This window comes from Girardinichthys multiradiatus, chromosome 18 (assembly GCF_021462225.1).
Source record: "Girardinichthys multiradiatus isolate DD_20200921_A chromosome 18, DD_fGirMul_XY1, whole genome shotgun sequence".
NCBI classification, from domain to species: Eukaryota; Metazoa; Chordata; class Actinopteri; order Cyprinodontiformes; family Goodeidae; genus Girardinichthys; species Girardinichthys multiradiatus.
The window spans coordinates 38,813,942-38,832,113 of NC_061810.1; the positions used below are offsets into that span (position 1 = coordinate 38,813,942).

The window sequence follows — 18,172 nt, forward strand, 5'->3', positions numbered from 1 at the left end:
TACGTGAGATTGAAATATAAAATAAAAATAATAAACCATCTTTCATGATCTAAAACACCATCCACACTAATGTGCACCACCAGTCTTCTTAGTCCTCTATGTGTAATAAAAAGTTGTTTTTTATTTATTTATTTTTTTTTGCATGATCTATCATAAAAAACACAAAGAAAATCTAGGGCTAAGGATTTGTAAAAAGTTGGCTGTAATAAATAAGCCTAATAAAGACAGCTATAGTCAGTCAGTCAGTCGTGGCAGATGGCTGTTCACACTGAGCCTGATTCTGCTGGAGGTTTCTTCCTGTTAAACGGGAGTTTTCCTTTCCACTGTCACTACATGCATGCTCAGTATGAGGGATTGCTGCAAAGTCAATGCAAGTGACTGCCTACTGTCTCTACATGCTCATCCAGGAGGAGTGAATGCTGCAAGCCACTGATTCAATGCAATCTTCTTGGTTTCATTAGATAGAAAAACGTTTTAACCAATTTGAATAATACACTGAATCTTACTGCAGTGTTTGATAGTTAAGATTATTTGTAATGTATGTACCGGACTTGAAATCTTTATGATGCGATTGAATGGACTTTGTAAAGTTCCTTGTGAAGACATGCGTTGTGAATTGGCACTAAATAAATAAAACTGAATTGAATTGAAAGTGCAACAGAAACTGCAAACATTGTGTTGTATTACCAGTGGCAATTGCTAATTGGTGTTGATTATAATCAAATAACATTGTGACAGTTTTGTCAAATAGCCACTCTTAGATTGATGCTGTTTACATCCTGTTTTTACTTGAGAACAGAGGATGCACAGGTTGATTGACTGTTATGGTGAACTTTGCAGGCTAATCTACACATGGTTGATAGTATCTGTGTTTATGTCTCTTTCCTGTCCTGTCCTCTCAACCGTAAACTGTGCAAGGCAGATGGCCACTTTTCCATATATTTGTTTGGGATGGAGGGTTTTTCCTGTGAAAAGGGAATGGCTCCACTACACTTAAGTGATATTAAATTGGACTGTAGCTAGATTTAAAGCTGACTGTTTGTATATAAACTGGATCGTATACAGTTGAAAATATATTGGATTTAGTCATTGTCACGGTGACCTGTCTTACCATCTTTATGGAACTGCATGCCATCATACAAGCACACATGCTGTAAGCAGTTGCACAGCAGTGTGCCATGAGCACTCCTCCAGGTGTGCTGAATTTGGGCAATCAGCAGCTCCTATTTAAAGGCCATGGATGCAGAGCAAACCAGTTTGGACTGAACAGCAAGCTGAACAGATGGCAGCTACAAGAAAGGCACAAAGACAGCAAGGAAAAATTGGACTTTGATTTTCAAATAAAGTTAAACTGAGTGAAATCTGAAGTCTGGTCCTGGTCCTTCAAGTGAAGGCACCTCAATGTCACTAGAACACTTGACAGTCATATTGTAATTAACCTTGAGATGGCATATATTGTGAATCAGCACTGTTTAAATTAAGCTGTTTTGATATTATTTGAATCTAGATTTGTGTTTTTTGTAAATTTAAAAATTTTCAAATCACCCTACTCAGTTGCACATTTCTTTTAACTGGAGTATGCCATAACATAGTACAGTATTTCTTTTTCTTATGTCGTAATTCTTTTCTTCTTTTACTGTAGAGTCTACACTTACTTTTTGATTTTTATAGTTTTTGTTTTATATTTGTAAGTACTTGCTTGCTTTTAATTGTCTTTGCATTGCTGCTGACACACCTGAATACATGACTATTCATGCTTAGAGCATAATTCAGTTTTTTGTCTTTAGTATATTTTCTAAAGACATTACATTTTTGTTACCAGTGACCATTTTTGCTCCAGTCATTTTATTTTGTGTAAAATTCACAACTTTCTATGTTCTTCTTACAGACTTGTTTAACTTGTTTGCTGCACCTGTGTACCCATTTATCTCATAATAAAATTTGCTAAAATTAAACCTTATGCTAAAAATTATATTCATTTGTACAAACACTGCATCTATGTATACTTACAGAAAAACAAACAACTTTTTATTTCTCACCAATTATTTTTATATATTTATATTGAAAATGTCTTAATTTAGAGCAAAGTGGAACTGAAGTTCAATTTCTTGTTTGTGTGCACAAACAAAGCGAATAAAGTTCTGAGTCTGAAAACATTTATTTCCTAACTAATTGTATAGGCTTTGGCACCAACAGAATATACTTTTTAAAGTTAATACTGTACTACTCAAACATTATCACACATTATGTGATGTTTTGATGTTTATTGTAAAATAAATTATTGACCATTATTACATAATTCACATTCAAACATTAACTTAAGAAAATGTGATTTTTACAATGCATACAAAAATGTTGACAAATGTCTGATTAGGAAAATCCTAAAAACACATTTAAAAATACCTGTTTAGCTTCAGGGTTTGTAATTATAAAAAATGTCCCATTTGTACTACAGTAAAGTAATGTACTTCTACTCAGTAGTGAGCATTTTGAAGTTTTTGACATCATAATGCAAGAATGTATTTACAGTAAATGCTTTAATGTATATAGTTTTTCTAATTTTCATTCAAAATATTTTTGGATTGCCTTACTGGAATTGTGTAGACAGGGTGATCATTATCTTTTATTTTCAAATTATATTTTTTATTAGCATTTGTTCCCATAACATACTTTTTTGTGTTTTTATCTGGCTTTATCAAGATTATGTAACATTTTGGAGCAAAAATGCTGATCAACAAACCAAACGCTGATGACAAAATTGCAAAAATTTCCACAGCTACAGTGAACTTTCCTGGAGAGCTGACATATGCTGGGATAAAAGTGATCCAGACAGCACAGAATATCAGCATGCTGAATGTTATACATTTGGCTTCATTAAAATTGTCAGGCAATTTTCTTGCTAAAAATGCAAGGATTAAACATATACCTGCAAGAATGCCTATGTATCCCAGTACTGCATAAAAAGCAACCTCAGACCCTGTGTTACATTCTAAACCTATTTTCTTGTTACTGTATCTAAAAACTTTGTCAGGAAAAGGTGGTTTTAATTTCAGCCAAGATATGCAGATAATTACTTGAATCAAAGTGCAAGAGCAAACAATACATCTTTGTTGGATAGGACCAAAATGCCATATAACTTTGGTGCTGGGTTGTACGACTTTAAAGGCAGTTACAACCACAATAGTTTTTCCTAAGACACAGGAAATACAAAGTGCAAATGTCACCCCAAAAGCTGTGTGGCGCAACATGCACGTCCAGACTGTAGGTCTACCAATGAAGGTGAGAGGGCAGAGAAAACACAGGAAGAGAGAAAACAGCAAGAAGCAGCTCAGCTCTGAGTTGCTGGCCTTTATTACTGGAGTTTCTCTGTAGTGGATAAAAACAGCCATTGTTAGCAGTGATAGGGAGGCCCCTAACAATGCTACAACCGTGAGAACTATTCCCATGGGCTCATAGTACGTCAGAAATTCAATTGTTCTTGGAATACACTCATTTCGTTGCTCATTCGACCAGTATTCCTGTGGACAGGCTGTGCAGTCCATTGCACCTGTTGCAAAAACACACACAAAGTAGAAACAAAATGGGATAGATGGAATAGATGTTTAGTAGCAAGGTAAATATATAATATATTTAACCTAAAATGCATATTAGACTATATAGGTGTATTTGTTTTGACTCATATCTGTCTACCTGTAAAGTTGGCTATAGTTCCATCTGCACATGGAATGCAGTCAAAACAGCATGTTGGTTTCCCTCTGATTTGAGCTTTCCTTGTCCCTGTTGGGCAATCATTAGAGCACAGTGAAGTAGGAACCTAAAGGGAAAAAAAGAAAAAATATAAACTTTGTCACTTTGTGATTTCATAGAAATAATATCTCAAAGAGACTTGTACTAAAAAATAATTACCCTTTTTTCTGTCCTCCAAACAATTTTTTCCTCCTGTATGCTAAGTGTATAATCTCCGTTTTTAGTGGATGCAAAATGACCCAGAGTCACATGCTGGACGTGTCCGTTATTGAGCTGCCAGTTAATGATATCATAGGAAGCAGGAGGATTGCCATTCTCATCAAAAAACACATAATCTCCAAACTGATTCCTGAAGTTTACTCTTTGTAGGTGATAAGTAACCTTAGAATAAGAAAACGTCATGATGTCATGTTAAACATTTTGGAATATTTTTATTATTATTTGCTGCCAACAGGAAGCACCGTTGGACTAATTTTGCTTTATTGCTCACCTCTTTAGGATGAATTTCGGATATATTCAAACAAGGCTTAACAGTTTTTTCTCCTGCTGGTTGGCAGAACATCAGCTGGTGAAGGGCATGTGCAATAGCATAAACAGCTTTATACACATTATAGGACACTCTAAGCTGTGTGACATTGAAGAATACATCCTCGGTGTAATCCATCAATGTCTCATTGCCTGCGCATATTTTAGTTGCTTTCACTGCACCAGGGTCCATCCCATGTGAAACAGGTTTACAACCTACTATTATCTCCCAAAAATCCTTCACAAAAGGCTCACTTGGATCTCTATAAGGGTTAATATCTGTAAGAAATGGATTTAGATTTGGGATGGCCATCTTCTGAACGACAAATCCCAAAGCTCCACCAAAAGCTTGATACATCTGAGGTGTGGAAGGTCTTGCTGCTGTTATCCATGCTTCACTGGCAATCCACTGAATTCCTGTGATGTTCTGTTTCACTATCTCCTTCATCAAAGGGTAAAAGTCACCCTCTGGAACAAAAGCCAGAATTACTTTGACAGTCGATTGTTTGATCATTTCTACAACTTTCAGAATTTTATCGAGAGGGTATGTTCGAAGAACTGTACCGATAAAAGCAATACAAATCTTTAATGTTTTAATCTCCTCAGTGAATGCAAGGATTCCATTTTGTCCATAATCATTGTCTGATTGTATGACTCCAATCCACTCCCAGCCAAAATGCTTAATTAGGGCAGCCAAAGCTTTTGCCTGGAAGTAATCGCTGGGGATTGTTCGGAAAAAGGTTGGGTATTTAGCTCTGTTACTTAGACAGGCACATGTTGAGAAATAACTTACCTACAAAAGAAAAAAAAAATTATTTTAAATCATACAAAATTACTCCATAAAGCAAGTAAAAAACTGTGTTATGTTATCTCGTACTATTGGCACTTGAAATGGTCCAAGAGTTTCAGAAACAGCTAAGGACTGAGATGATCCTGACTCAGCTATAAGAGCAGATATTGCTGGAGGACAAGAAGAAGTAAGTTCTATCCCATCTGGTTGACCTCCCAGTGTTAATGCAGCACGTACAGCATTAGTAGGAGAGGCACAAGAGTCAAAAATCCTATAACCAAGAGAAATGTTTGGAAGGAGAGCAGGATCTTTGTTAATTTCGTCAATTGCAAATATCATCACTTGGGTCCATCGGAAAGCACGCAGATCAAATCTAAAAAAACAAGAAAGATAAAGAATAAGCTTAAAACACAAAGTTCAAACTATATATACAGTGAATGTGGAAAATAAATAAATGTTACCCTTCACACGTAACTCCAAGAGGCTCCCACTCAAATCTAGAAGTGCTGCTTATCTCTTTGTTGAAAATTGGAAAAATTCCACCAATCATTATGTGTCCTTGTTTAAACATATATGGCATATGAAATTTTCCAGTCACCTCACAGCCATAAACTTGGCTAATGTAGAAAACACACAAAAGTAAAAGAGTAGTTTCCTCCATGTTTATGTTGCATTGTCAAAAGGAGATGAGGACTGAGCTTTTATAACTGCCGAGTCGGATGCGTGAAGACGTCCCTTAGGACATTCTCACACAGTCAAGGTTTGCACTACAGGAAAAATCAACCCGAACATTTAAACCACACATCACTTGACCCAAGTGCAGTTTAGTCATACAAAATTTCTCATTAAAAGGTATGATTTTACCAAAAAAATAATAATTATTAAGGACATTGATCATTATTTTGATTTATTCCATGCCCCAGTCTTAGAAAAACAACACAACAAATCATACCGTTCATGTGTATCCAGGTGGTCCTACAAATCTGTGTGTAAACCTATAGTAAATAGTTTTTGCTGCATGTGGTTTTGTTTAAATACATGTTTGAATATACTACCCTAAAGCTCAACTATTTTTCAGTACATCGGAGATCAATGATTTGCTGTACATCAGACTACCTTTAAACAAATGTTTGGTATAACTTGTTTACATTCGATGAAGCATCTGACAGTCAGTAAAAACAGTAAGTAAAGGTCACCTGAAACAGGGGTCTTTGATGCATTAGACAACATTAAATAAATGTTGTCTAATGCATCTAAATTTAAAGAAAAATTTGAAGGATTGCATTTGAGGTATACGGGACACCAGATTGTATTGTGCAGCTGTCTATGGTATATATATAGGTCCTTCTCAAAATATTAGCATATTGTGATAAAGTTAATTATTTTCCATAATGTAATGATGAAAATTTAACATTCATATATTTTAGATTCATTGCACACTAACTGAAATATTTCAGGTCTTTTATTGTCTTAATACGGATGATTTTGGCATACAGCTCATGAAAACCCAAAATTCCTATCTCACAAAATTAGCATATCATTAAAAGGGTCTCTAAACGAGCTATGAACCTAATCATCTGAATCAACGAGTTAACTCTAAACACCTGCAAAAGATTCCTGAGGCCTTTAAAACTCCCAGCCTGGTTCATCACTCAAAACCCCAATCATGGGTAAGACTGCCAACCTGACTGCTGTCCAGAAGGCCACTATTGACACCCTCAAGCAAGAGGGTAAGACACAGAAAGAAATTTCTGAACGAATAGGCTGTTCCCAGAGTGCTGTATCAAGGCACCTCAGTGGGAAGTCTGTGGGAAGGAAAAAATGTGGCAGAAAACGCTGCACAACGAGAAGAGGTGACCGGACCCTGAGGAAGATTGTGGAGAAGGGCCGATTCCAGACCTTGGGGGACCTGCGGAAGCAATGGACTGAGTCTGGAGTAGAAACATCCAGAGCCACCGTGTACAGGCGTGTGCAGGAAATGGGCTACAGGTGCCGCATTCCCCAGGTCAAGCCACTTTTGAACCACAAACAGCGACAGAAGCGCCTGACCTGGGCTACAGAGAAGCAGCACTGGACTGTTGCTCAGTGGTCCAAAGTACTTTTTTTGGATGAAAGCAAATTCTGCATGTCATTCGGAAATCAAGGTGCCAGAGTCTGGAGGAAGACTGGGGAGAAGGAAATGCCAAAATGCCAGAAGTCCAGTGTCAAGTACCCACAGTCAGTGATGGTCTGGGGTGCCGTGTCAGCTGCTGGTGTTGGTCCACTGTGTTTTATCAAGGGCAGGGTCAATGCAGCTAGCTATCAGGAGATTTTGGAGCACTTCATGCTTCCATCTGCTGAAAAGCTTTATGGAGATGAATATTTCATTTTTCAGCACGACCTGGCACCTGCTCACAGTGCCAAAACCACTGATAAATGGTTTACTGACCATGGTATCACTGTGCTCAATTGGCCTGCCAACTTTCCTGACCTGAACCCCATAGAGAATCTGTGGGATATTGTGAAGAGAACATTGAGGGACTCAATATCCAACACTGGATGAGCTAAAGGCCGCTATCGAAGCATCCTGGGCCTCCCATAAGACCTCAGCAGTGCCACAGGCTGATTGCCTCCATGCCACGCTGCATTGAAGCAGTCATTTCTGCAAAAGGATTCCCGACCAAGTATTGAGTGCATAACTGTACATGATTCTTTGTTTGAAGGACCAGTTAGGTCCCTGTTTTTAGCTGTAGTAATGGCCAGTTAAAGTAAAAAGAATAATAATGAAGAAATAATAAAATATCAAACAGGGAAACAGACCACGCCTATCTTAGCTGAATAAACAAAATGTACATAGTTGTATTTTACTCATTTATTAAGTGATTGTTTCCTTTGAACAATGACATCACTTTTATGGTTCAAGTTGCTGAAACGAAAGAAAAATGCACCTAGCAAGAGAACTGTACTACTGTAACAGAAGTGCAAAAAAGCATTACCTTCACAATTTAGAAACTGTACCTCAGTGGTTCACAGCCCTGGTCCTCAGGGACCCCTTCCCTACAGGTTTCAGATGTGTGTCTGCTCCAGAACACCTGATTCAAATTCTGACATGACCTATACAAGCATCAAGAATGGAGGGTCAAACTGGACAAAATTAAAACAATAAAATCATCATTAAATAAATAAATGTTGTGAATGTCCCATAAGTGAAGTAAATGTAACATGAAAGAAATGTAATATTAAATGTGCCATTAAATTAAATGTACCATTTATTTATTTAATACATCATTAGAAATAATAAATGTACTATTATATCATGAAATAGACTATTATGCAATCAAATGTGCCACTGAATAATTAAGTATAATTTTAAAGATGACATAACGTAACTAGTGGTACACTTAATATTTAATGATGTATTAAAATAAATTGTACATTTAATGGTACATACCTTTTTTTTCTATTTCACAACGTATTTATTTAATATCTTCCCTTGATGAAGCCTTTCTACGGAGCCCACGAGGGGACATGGGGGAATTTCTTTTTCTTTTGCGCCCCCACGCAATACTTTTTGCGTTCCCATGCAATAGTCTTTGCGTTATCTCGCAATACTTTGTGGGATAGTTTCCAAACCAGGTAACTGAAAAAATGGAACAAACATTACACCCCTTTTTGAGATTTATTGAGTTTTATTTTGAAATTGGCCTTAAATAAAATGATCTTCAATCAGACTTAAAGACAGTTATTGTCCACAAGCTGTCAAACTACTGAACTCTGGACAATAATACTGCACGAAACCACATCTGTGACACTTTTTTTTCTTACTGTTGCTACATGATGTGTACTTTGTTTTTTTTTTTTGCACACCACTTTTGTTTTTATGGTGATTTCAATGGTTCTTCTTATCCTAAGCATTTAATCGCATTGTTGAGTGTGTGTTAACCTTCATATGACAAATAAACCATACCAATGCCATATCAGTGTTGTTTTGTGAGCAGTTTTTCATCTGTGCTGCTGTTCCAAAATGCACACCTTTCTCAAGGCGATTAACAACTTTTGCGAGCAAACGCAAAAGTATTGCGTGGGGACGCAAAAGAAAAAATTCCTCCATGTCCCCTCGCGGGCTCCGTACCTTTCCCCTCTACTGTGGCAAAAGCTCTTAAACCTTTAGTGCACATGGAGCAATTTTGTTGATCAGATGAGACTTGACGCGTGATGGTACTTTGGTACTTTTCGTTTGACGAATGAAGAGATGCAGGGCTGATTCAAACCAGAATTTGCCTTCCAAGTGTGCCTTAATCACTGGTGTACTTGATTGCGACTAAACAACACCGCTACATTCAACTCTCCTGAAGTTCGGTAATATTTGCGACTTTTCTGTCAGTTCTATGAGTTTAATAGATAAGTCCTTACTTCTGACTTTACGTTGCAAATCCAATTTTACCATGTCCAGTTCTCCGCCTGCGTTTGCTCCCTCCATTTTCAAGGCCCTGTCCCAATTCCCACACTACACCCTACACCCCTCTATGAAGAGTGTACTTTGTACAAGTGCATGTAGGGGTTGAAGTGCGCAGGTTACAAGCGTGCAAAATTGGAGAATTGGGACAGTAGGAGTGACGTCATTGACTTGCACCTCTGCACCGTAAATGCAACATCAAAAAGGGCGGGACCCAGCGCTGTTTTCACAGTCTTGTTGCTAAAAAAACTATTTAAAACTACAACAAGCAATTGTTTTGAGGAGAAGAACGTGCAGGAAGCAAAGGAGGCTTATACACCAGACTCTTGCTGCGCCAGTGTTTGTTTGAAAGGTAACTTCAGTGTTATGGCCTACTGACTGCCCAGACTCACTCTGAACCCAGTGGTATCTTACAATGTTGAGCCTGGAAAACCAGTAAAAAAAAATATTTGTCGGCTTGCTGTCTAAAGTTCACGCAGTTCTTATTATACTGATTTGATGGTTGATTATGTTGATGGTTGTGATAGGTTTTTGCTCGCAACGTCATCTGCAGCAGTGAATTGTGGGTAATATACTTCGGCGAAGTCCGCTTAGATACTCGCTTGGCCAAAGTGTGGATTGAGGGCACAAAGGGGGCGGGGGTAAGGACCACTCTGGAGAATTGGGACACAGTACGCACTCGAACCTATCTACGGGAACGCGCAATTCAGGGACACAAGGGTGGAAGTGCAAGTATTGGGACAGGGCCCAACACAGGTGGAAAACATCGATCAGAAGCACTGTTGGCTTGTGGGTCGTGTAGTTTGTTTGACTCGCATTATAGTATAGGCTTCTTGGAAAAAAACTACACAATGGCGGCGTCGATCCAAGTTTATTTTTCTTAAAGTTTATAACAAAGTTTCAGTTTTACATTTCCAAAGACAATTGATCCTGGTTTGTTTTCCCTCCTATTGGTTGGCTCCTGCTCCTGTTAATTTTTTTATCCTATACCATCCCAATCACGTGATCTTTACTAATGCTGTCTCCCATCCCGCGGGATTCCCATGGGAATCCCGTGACCCGTGGGATTCCCGAAAAAATGTCAACCTCTAGTACCCAACTACTGCAAGAAGCTTAGTGAAACCTTAATGTGTTCAGATACAATTCCTCAGTTAATTCTTAAGTGTGACCCTATGAAGTCCTGAAACTTCCCATAAGGTAATTTGAGTATAAACTGGGAAACTTTTTAAATGGAGAATAATACAGAAAATCCAGTTTAAAATGTTCTTTCTGAAGTTAGAAATAAGATACCTCTTGTAAAATGTCAACCTACTCAGCACTGCACACTATTCTGACATTAACCAGCAATAAAATCAAATACACTTTTCATCCTAAAGTAAATGACTCTATCTAATGAGTCAGATGATGCACAACGAACATATTTGTTTAAAGTGGAGAATATACACAGTGAGGCTCTTTTAGAACAAAGACAAATCATTACCTTGCATCAAACAAATCTTTATTTTTAATTCCTAGACACTGATTGTGGTGTGCATTATGACAGATAACTATTAAGATAAAGTCATTTTAAAACCTAAGAAATAAAAGATTGTATTTTTAAGAGATAAGCATGAATTGTTGATTATCAGTCATTTTGTCATCACTATTTGTCTGCAACTAACCTCACAAAACCACACACCACCATATTACCAACATGTAATTGGAAATTTACAAATCTTTTGCTGACAGAGAAATTGTATATTTACACTTAGCACAATATATAAATTATTAATTAATTTAATCATAATTGTTTTTATCAAATTGCAATGTAGCATGTGTTTTAACCCTTGTGTTGTCTTGCGGGTCAAAAGTGACCCACTACTACGTTTAGCTGTAGAAAAAATACCTTGAACCACCTTTTTCCAACTTGAAATTTTAAGACTTTTCCTAAAGGGACCCCATTATTAGAAAAAAAAAAAATTATACTTTGTTTTTGTTTATGTTTCCATGTGGGCTGTACACCAATAGGATACAAAGATTGTATTATGGGTCATTTTTGACCTTTAGGACAAGGGGAGTAAACAGGATATTAAGAATGCACAAGGGTTAAGTTATTTTGAGTTAGAAGAAAAACATTTAAAAATTGCAAAAAGGTAGCAAGAAAGATTCATGGTAAAAAGGTAGAAAGATTCACATTTATGTTTAGGGTTTCTGTAACACTAGCATACAGATGAAATTCAGTTTAGCCAATTTTAACATATAATTACTAAACAGTTTTCTTGGTATGGTAATCACTGAATTCATCATTATGTTTTACACTATGGATTATTCTATGTTTAGTCCCAATGTACTTTGTGATTTAAATGCACCTAATCTCATTTCAGAAAAAGCAGACAAAAACAAAATTATATTTCTTGTTCTCCTATTTTTTTCCCATAACATTTTTCCTTGTGTTTTTTTCTGGCTTTATCAAGATTATGTAACATTTAGGTGCAAAAATGCAAATTAATAAACCAAATGCTGATGACAAAATTGCAAAAATTTCCACAGCTACAGTGAACTTTCCTGGAGAGCTGACATATGCTGGAATAAAAGTAATCCAAACAGCACAGAATATCAGCATGCTGAATGTAATAAATTTGGCTTCATTAAAATTATCTGGCAATTTTCTAGTTAAAAATGCAAGAACCAGACATACCACTGCAAGAAATCCAATGTATCCCAAAACTACATAAAAAGCAACCTCAGACCCTGTGTTGCATTCTAAAACGATCTTCTTGTTGCTGTATTTGAAAATCTGATCTGGCAAGGGAGGATTTAATTTCAGCCACATTATGCATATCACTATTTGAATCAATGTGCAGGAGCAAACAATGATCCTTTGCTGTGTGGGGCCAAACTTTACCGCAACTTTATTACCAGGATGTGTGGCTTTAAAGGCAGTTACAACAACAATGGTTTTTCCCAGAATGCAGGAAATACAAAGTGCAAATGTCACACCAAAAGCTGTGTGGCGCAGCATGCATGTCCAGACTGTAGGTCTACCAATGAAGGTGAGAGGGCAGAGAAAACACAGGAAGAGAGAAAACAGCAAGAAGCAGCTCAGTTCTGAGTTGCTGGCCTTTATTACTGGAGTTTCTCTGTAGTGGAAAAACATGGCCATTGTGAGCAGTGACAGGGAGGCCCCTAGCAATGCAACAACTGTGAGAGCTATTCCCATGGGCTCATGATATGCCAGAAACTCAACTGTCTTTGGAATGCACCCATCTTTTCTTTCATTAGACCAGTATTCCTGTGGACAGGGCATGCATCCTGCTGCAGCTGTTGAGAAAGAAAAAGGACTGATGACATTGTACAGGCCGCACAAATGAGATAAAACTCAACAAGAGAATTAATTATTTGGCAGAAAAGGTTTGAATTACAAAAAGATCACTTAGCATAAAATATTCAATACTGGACTGTACTTGGTTTTAGAATAAAATATGCTCTCTCAAATCATGTTTGTCTACCTGTTGAGTTGGCTATAGTTCCACCTGCACAAGGAATACAATCAAAACAGCATGTAGGTTTTCCTTTGATTTGAGCTTTCCTGGTTCCTACTGGACAAGCATTTGAGCACACTGATGTTGGAACCTAAAGGAAAAAATATGGTCATTTTTCTTTTGTGTTGTAATGATCTGAGTATGGGGAAAGAACACTATATTTTTACCATTTTCCCTGTCCTCCAAACAATTTTTTCTTCTTGTATGCTAAGTGTATAATCTCCATTTTTTGTGGATGCAAAATGACCCAGAGTCACATGCTGGACCTGTCCGTTATTGAGCTGCCAGTTAATGATATCATAGGAAGCAGGAGGATTGCCATTCTCATCAAAAAACACATAATCTCCAAACTGATTCCTGAAGTTTACTCTTTGTAGGTGATAAGTAACCTTAGAATAAGAAAATATGTCATGTTAAAAGTTTTGGAATATTTTTATTATTTGCTGCCAACAAGAAGCACTGTTGGACTACTTTTGCTTTATTGCTCACCTCTTTAGGATGAATATCGGATATATTCAAACAAGGCTTAACAGTTTTTTCTCCTGCTGGTTGGCAGAACATCAGCTGGTGAAGGGCATGTGCAATAGCATAAACAGCTTTATACACATTATAGGACACTCTAAGCTGTGTGACATTGAAGAACACATCCTCGGTGTAATCCATCAATGTCTCATTGCCTGCGCATATTTTAGTTGCTTTCACTGCACCAGTGTCCATCCCATGTGAAACAGGTTTACAACCTACTATTATCTCCCAAAAATCCTTCACAAAAGGCTCACTTGGATCTCTATAAGGGTTAATATCTGTAAGAAATGGATTTAGATTAGGAATAGCCATCTTCTGAACGACAAATCCCAAAGCACCACCAAATGCTTGATACATTTCAGGGGTCGAAGGCTGAGGTGCTGTTATCCATGCTTCACTAGCGAGCCACTGAATTCCTGTGATGTTGTGCTTCACAACCTCTCTCATTAAAGGAGAAAAATCACCCTCAGGAGTAAAAGCCAGAATTACTTTGACAGTTGATTGTTTGATAATTTCTATAACTTTCAGAATCCTCTCCAGAGGGTACGTTCGCAGAACTGTCCCAACAAAAGCAATACAAATCCCAAACTTTTTAACTTCCTCTGTAAAAGCCAGAACCCCATTTCGTCCATAATCATTGTCTGACTGTATGGCTCCAATCCACTCCCAACCAAAATGTTTGACAAGTGCTGCCAAAGCTTTTGCCTGGAAGTAATCGCTAGGGATTGTTCGAAAAAAAGTAGGGTATTTAGCTCTGTTACTGAGACAGGCACATGTTGAGAAATAACTTACCTAGAAAAAAGACCCAAAGCATTAGTTACAATAAAATTCTATATTGTAAAATATATATTGTATATAAAGTATATTGTAATAAAAATTACAACATTTTAAAGCAATTTACACTAATGTGAATTCCATTAATAACGGAAAAGTTCAGAAACATTACTGTCGCTTACTACTGGAACTTGAAATGGTCCAAGAATTCCAGCAACTGCCAAAGACTGAGAGGATCCTGCCTCTGCAATGACTGCAGATATCGCTGGAGAACAGCCAGAAGCTGTTTTTATTTCATTTTTACTACTTGTCAGAGTTAGTGCAGCTCGTAAAGTATTTGTAGGAGATGAACATGAATTGAGAATTCTGTAACCCAGAGAGATATTGGGAAGAAGCCCAGAATCTTTGTTAATTTCTGCTATTGCAAATATCATCATTTGGGTCCATCGAAAAGCTCGAAGGTCAAACCTGCAAAGATATTTGGTCATGTTTCATACTGTAAAGTAGATACGCGCACAGTCATAATTGTATACGGTAAGAATAAAAAAAATAACAGAAACAGTCAAACTTACAGGGCACACGTCACTGCAGGAATTTCCCCCTCAAATGTAGCAACGTTGCTGACATCTTTGTTAAAAACTGGGAAAATCCCCCCAATCATTATGTCACCTTCTTTAAATAAACTTGGCATGTCAAATTTACCCACGAGCTCACAGGCATTAACTGTGTTCATGTAGAGAACACAAAGATATACAAGAGCACTTCTTTGCATGTTTGCACTGCATTGTCAGATTTGGATCAAAGCATGAGTCTTAAGACCTGACTGATGTAGGAAAATATGTCATCATGGAGGGTTAATTTTTTTCCCACAAGGCAAAGCAGTCACAGATTGGTGGATAGCACAAAAGGGAGGTGATTGCTGAGCAGAATATGCATGCTAGATACCTCTATGTCTTAGTTAATTTTTATACTTTTTTGATAAAAAAATGTTAAAAATACTAACCTGATACATGTTTAGATATTACCTAAAGTTATATAACATTAATCATTTTAATGACACTTAAAAATAGTATTGTAGCTTACTTTAAGGAAAACTTAAGACCTCCTAACAAACGTTTTGTCAGCAAGAGGTCTCATATGAGAAAATTTGATAGAAAATATTTTCTGAAATTAAGCTTTTCTGACAGAAACATTCCGGCATGCTTGATTAAGCAATGTCATGGAACTGTAATTTTAAACAAAACTTTAATTAGTATGCTAACTATCAAGCAAATCTGTAAAACTAAAAATCCAAAAGGGATTCTGTTAAGAGTTTGCTTTAAAATCAGTCACATTATATGCTGTTCATTCCATAAAATAAAATGTGGAAGCTTTTTTTTTTAGCTTGTTTAGCTGTTTTGTTTGTAAATCATGATTTTGCCTAATTAAATGCACCTTTAAAACAAACGAACTTCCGCGTTCCATATATGTCCGTCAGAGAAGTCAGAAAAGGTGTTAGCTTACATAACAGAGTATTGCTAAGTATGGCTAGTGTTCCCAAAGACTATTTGTGTTTTTCCTCAGTGTTTTTAGTCACATTTATTATCAGGTGCTATACACTCATTTTTTGTACAACTGCAGCATAACCTCTGAGCTGAAAACACTGCATAGGTTTACAGATCAACTGGCAAAACCAAATGATGGAAGTAGTTTGTGATCATATGGCCAGACCTGGTTTTCAAGTAAATATATATTCTGCTTGACCTGCAAAACTACTGCATTGTCTGCTATGACTGCCAGGAAAGATCTACAAGCAGGCAGACTTGCGATGGATCCAGTCAAACCAGCTTACCCTGGCATGACCATGAAACATTTTCCAAGAAATTTTATTATGCTGCATTCAAGTTGTCTTGGAAGTCAGAGCTTGGAACTGGGAATGACATCACACCCAAGTTAGATCATTAGTACAAGTTAGAAAAGTGGTATTTGGTTTTTGTGCAAACTATGATTAGCAATGCAAGCCAATAACAGCATATTTCTCTCCATTTCATGCATCAAAACAAACTTGTTCACAAGTAGATATGTTACAGCAATGTGTGATTTAAGGAGATGCAAACCATCAGAAGTGATTAGCTTGTATTTGATATGTGAAACCTTAACTGAATTTAATATGCTAACAGCCATAGTAGACACTGAATTAAGATTTGCCCATGGTTAATCAGCAAGTTACAACTTTCTGAGTTGGAATTTTGACTTCAGGGTGCATTGCTGTTTTTCTGGCTGGGAATTTGCAAATTTCGACTATTAAGTACAAAAAGAATACATTGTTTACATTGTAAACAGTGAGGCATGTGAGCCAAAATGTAATTAGAACTCAGCACTCAGTCATCTGCTCTGTTTAGCACTTTGCTTAATGTTGCTACTGTTGTGATTATGAATATATTTAATATTATATTATATGATATTATATATATATATATTAATATTTAATTTAATATATATATATAAATATATATTCATATTTAATTTAGAGAGCCAAATTAACCTAACAGTCATGTCTTTGGACTGTGGAAGGAAGCCGGAGTACCTGGTGAGAACCCAAGCATGCAAACTCCATGCAGAAAGACTCCCGGCCGGGAGAAACTCGGTATTGGTATACCTTCAAAACAACCTTCAAACAACCATTCACAATGCAAGATCAGATAAAACATTATTTTAATAAAATAACATTTTAAAGAATGGTTTGCTAAATAAAAACCTTCTGGATGACTAATTCTCAGAGGTGTTTAATTAACTGCCTTTATTTATTAAAATTATATTTAAAGAAATATTACTAAGGAAATATTAAAATAATATTTAAGGAAATAAGATATTATTTTGAATAAGAACGAACCATTTGGATAAATGGGTCTCAATGGTGTTTAATTACTTATCATGTTTAGTGAAATAATATTTAGGGAAATATTATTTCCTAGATTGGAAACTAACAACATTCCTAGATAAATAACCTTTAGCTGGCTCATAAAGTGGGCGAGCACATGTTTTTACCCGTTAGCGGTTGGAGCTAACAAAAGGAGCTTATAGCTTGTCATCAGAATCAAACACATACCTTTTAAAATGCCACTAATAATACGGCTGAAATGTATAAGCGTGGACGGCACGTTATACGTGATCTTCTGTGTTTAAAAACCACCCTTTAAATAAGGTTTGTCTTAACTTTAAAAACACGTGTTTTTAAAGTTAAGACAAACTTTATTTAAAGTCCTTAGGACTCAGCTAAGGATGTGTTCTGTGTTGTACAACACAGAACACATCCTTAGCTGAGTGCTAGTCTGCTAGCACTTACTGTAGCTGAGTTTCTCAACACAAACAGAAACAAACGTCATTAAACGAACATTATTTAGATTATTTAACTCTAAACAAATCTTCTCTGCCCAAACACTAACTCTTACATGAATCATGCTTAGGTATGTTGTCCTGGGCGTTGAGGAAAACATCCATGAGTGGGTAAACAAAGGGTTAGCTTGCAGCTAACCTCCGTAGCTGTGGGGGAAGGGCTTTTAGCTGGCCCGGTTGAACCGTACGACAAAGGCACGTCCGGCTCCTTGAGTGGCTGCAATGCGGCGAGGTAGCAGTAAGGTGTGCGATGCGGTCCCGCCCTTCTTTTCCAGGACATGGGAAAAATCTGCTTCAATTAGGGGTGCTTCTGGAGGCCTCATAAGAGGCCACTTTGAAGAGTTATGTCTGCATGCCAGCAAAGAAACATGCTTCTTTGGTGCTTCTCCTGTCCGGTTCCCATCTGGAATCTGCATGGAAAGAGATCAGTTAATTAGAATACGGGGTTTTTATTCAAACAGTGACGTCACAGGAAGTCCA

General features: G+C 37.0%; 2 protein-coding genes across 2 annotated transcripts; both read right to left on the minus strand.

Moving 5' to 3' along the window:
* Positions 1 to 1,223: 1,223 nt before the first annotated feature.
* LOC124884712 (extracellular calcium-sensing receptor-like) lies at positions 1,224 to 5,633 on the minus strand. Its single transcript, XM_047392761.1, has 7 exons — positions 5,524 to 5,633; positions 5,150 to 5,435; positions 4,493 to 5,065; positions 4,006 to 4,128; positions 3,691 to 3,814; positions 2,592 to 3,547; positions 1,224 to 1,289 (listed from the first exon to the last, which is right to left on the minus strand). The coding sequence occupies exons 1-7, from the start codon at positions 5,631 to 5,633 to the stop codon at positions 1,224 to 1,226; spliced, it is 2,238 nt and encodes a 745-aa protein (XP_047248717.1).
* A 5,453-nt stretch (positions 5,634 to 11,086) lies between these two features.
* On the minus strand, positions 11,087 to 15,287 carry LOC124884339 (extracellular calcium-sensing receptor-like). The gene is made up of 4 exons (XM_047392217.1): positions 13,508 to 15,287; positions 13,186 to 13,407; positions 12,986 to 13,109; positions 11,087 to 12,797 (listed from the first exon to the last, which is right to left on the minus strand). The coding sequence occupies exons 1-4, from the start codon at positions 13,988 to 13,990 to the stop codon at positions 11,899 to 11,901; spliced, it is 1,728 nt and encodes a 575-aa protein (XP_047248173.1). The 5' UTR covers positions 13,991 to 15,287; the 3' UTR covers positions 11,087 to 11,898.
* Between the last annotated feature and the right edge of the window lie 2,885 nt (positions 15,288 to 18,172).

Coding starts and splice junctions, on each gene's coding strand:
- LOC124884712 (XM_047392761.1), bottom strand. CDS start 5,633: ATGTTTAAACAAGGACACATAATGATTGGTGGAATTTTTCCAATTTTC. Junction 4,129..4,492: donor AGGATTTTTGGGAGATAATA/GTAGGTTGTAAA, acceptor TCTTATTCTAAG/GTTACTTATCACCTACAAAG. Junction 3,548..3,690: donor AACTATAGCCAACTTTACAG/GTAGACAGATAT, acceptor TTTTTGCAACAG/GTGCAATGGACTGCACAGCC.
- LOC124884339 (XM_047392217.1), bottom strand. CDS start 13,990: ATGAGAGAGGTTGTGAAGCACAACATCACAGGAATTCAGTGGCTCGCT. Junction 13,408..13,507: donor CCGATATTCATCCTAAAGAG/GTGAGCAATAAA, acceptor TCTTATTCTAAG/GTTACTTATCACCTACAAAG. Junction 12,798..12,985: donor AACTATAGCCAACTCAACAG/GTAGACAAACAT, acceptor CTTTCTCAACAG/CTGCAGCAGGATGCATGCCC.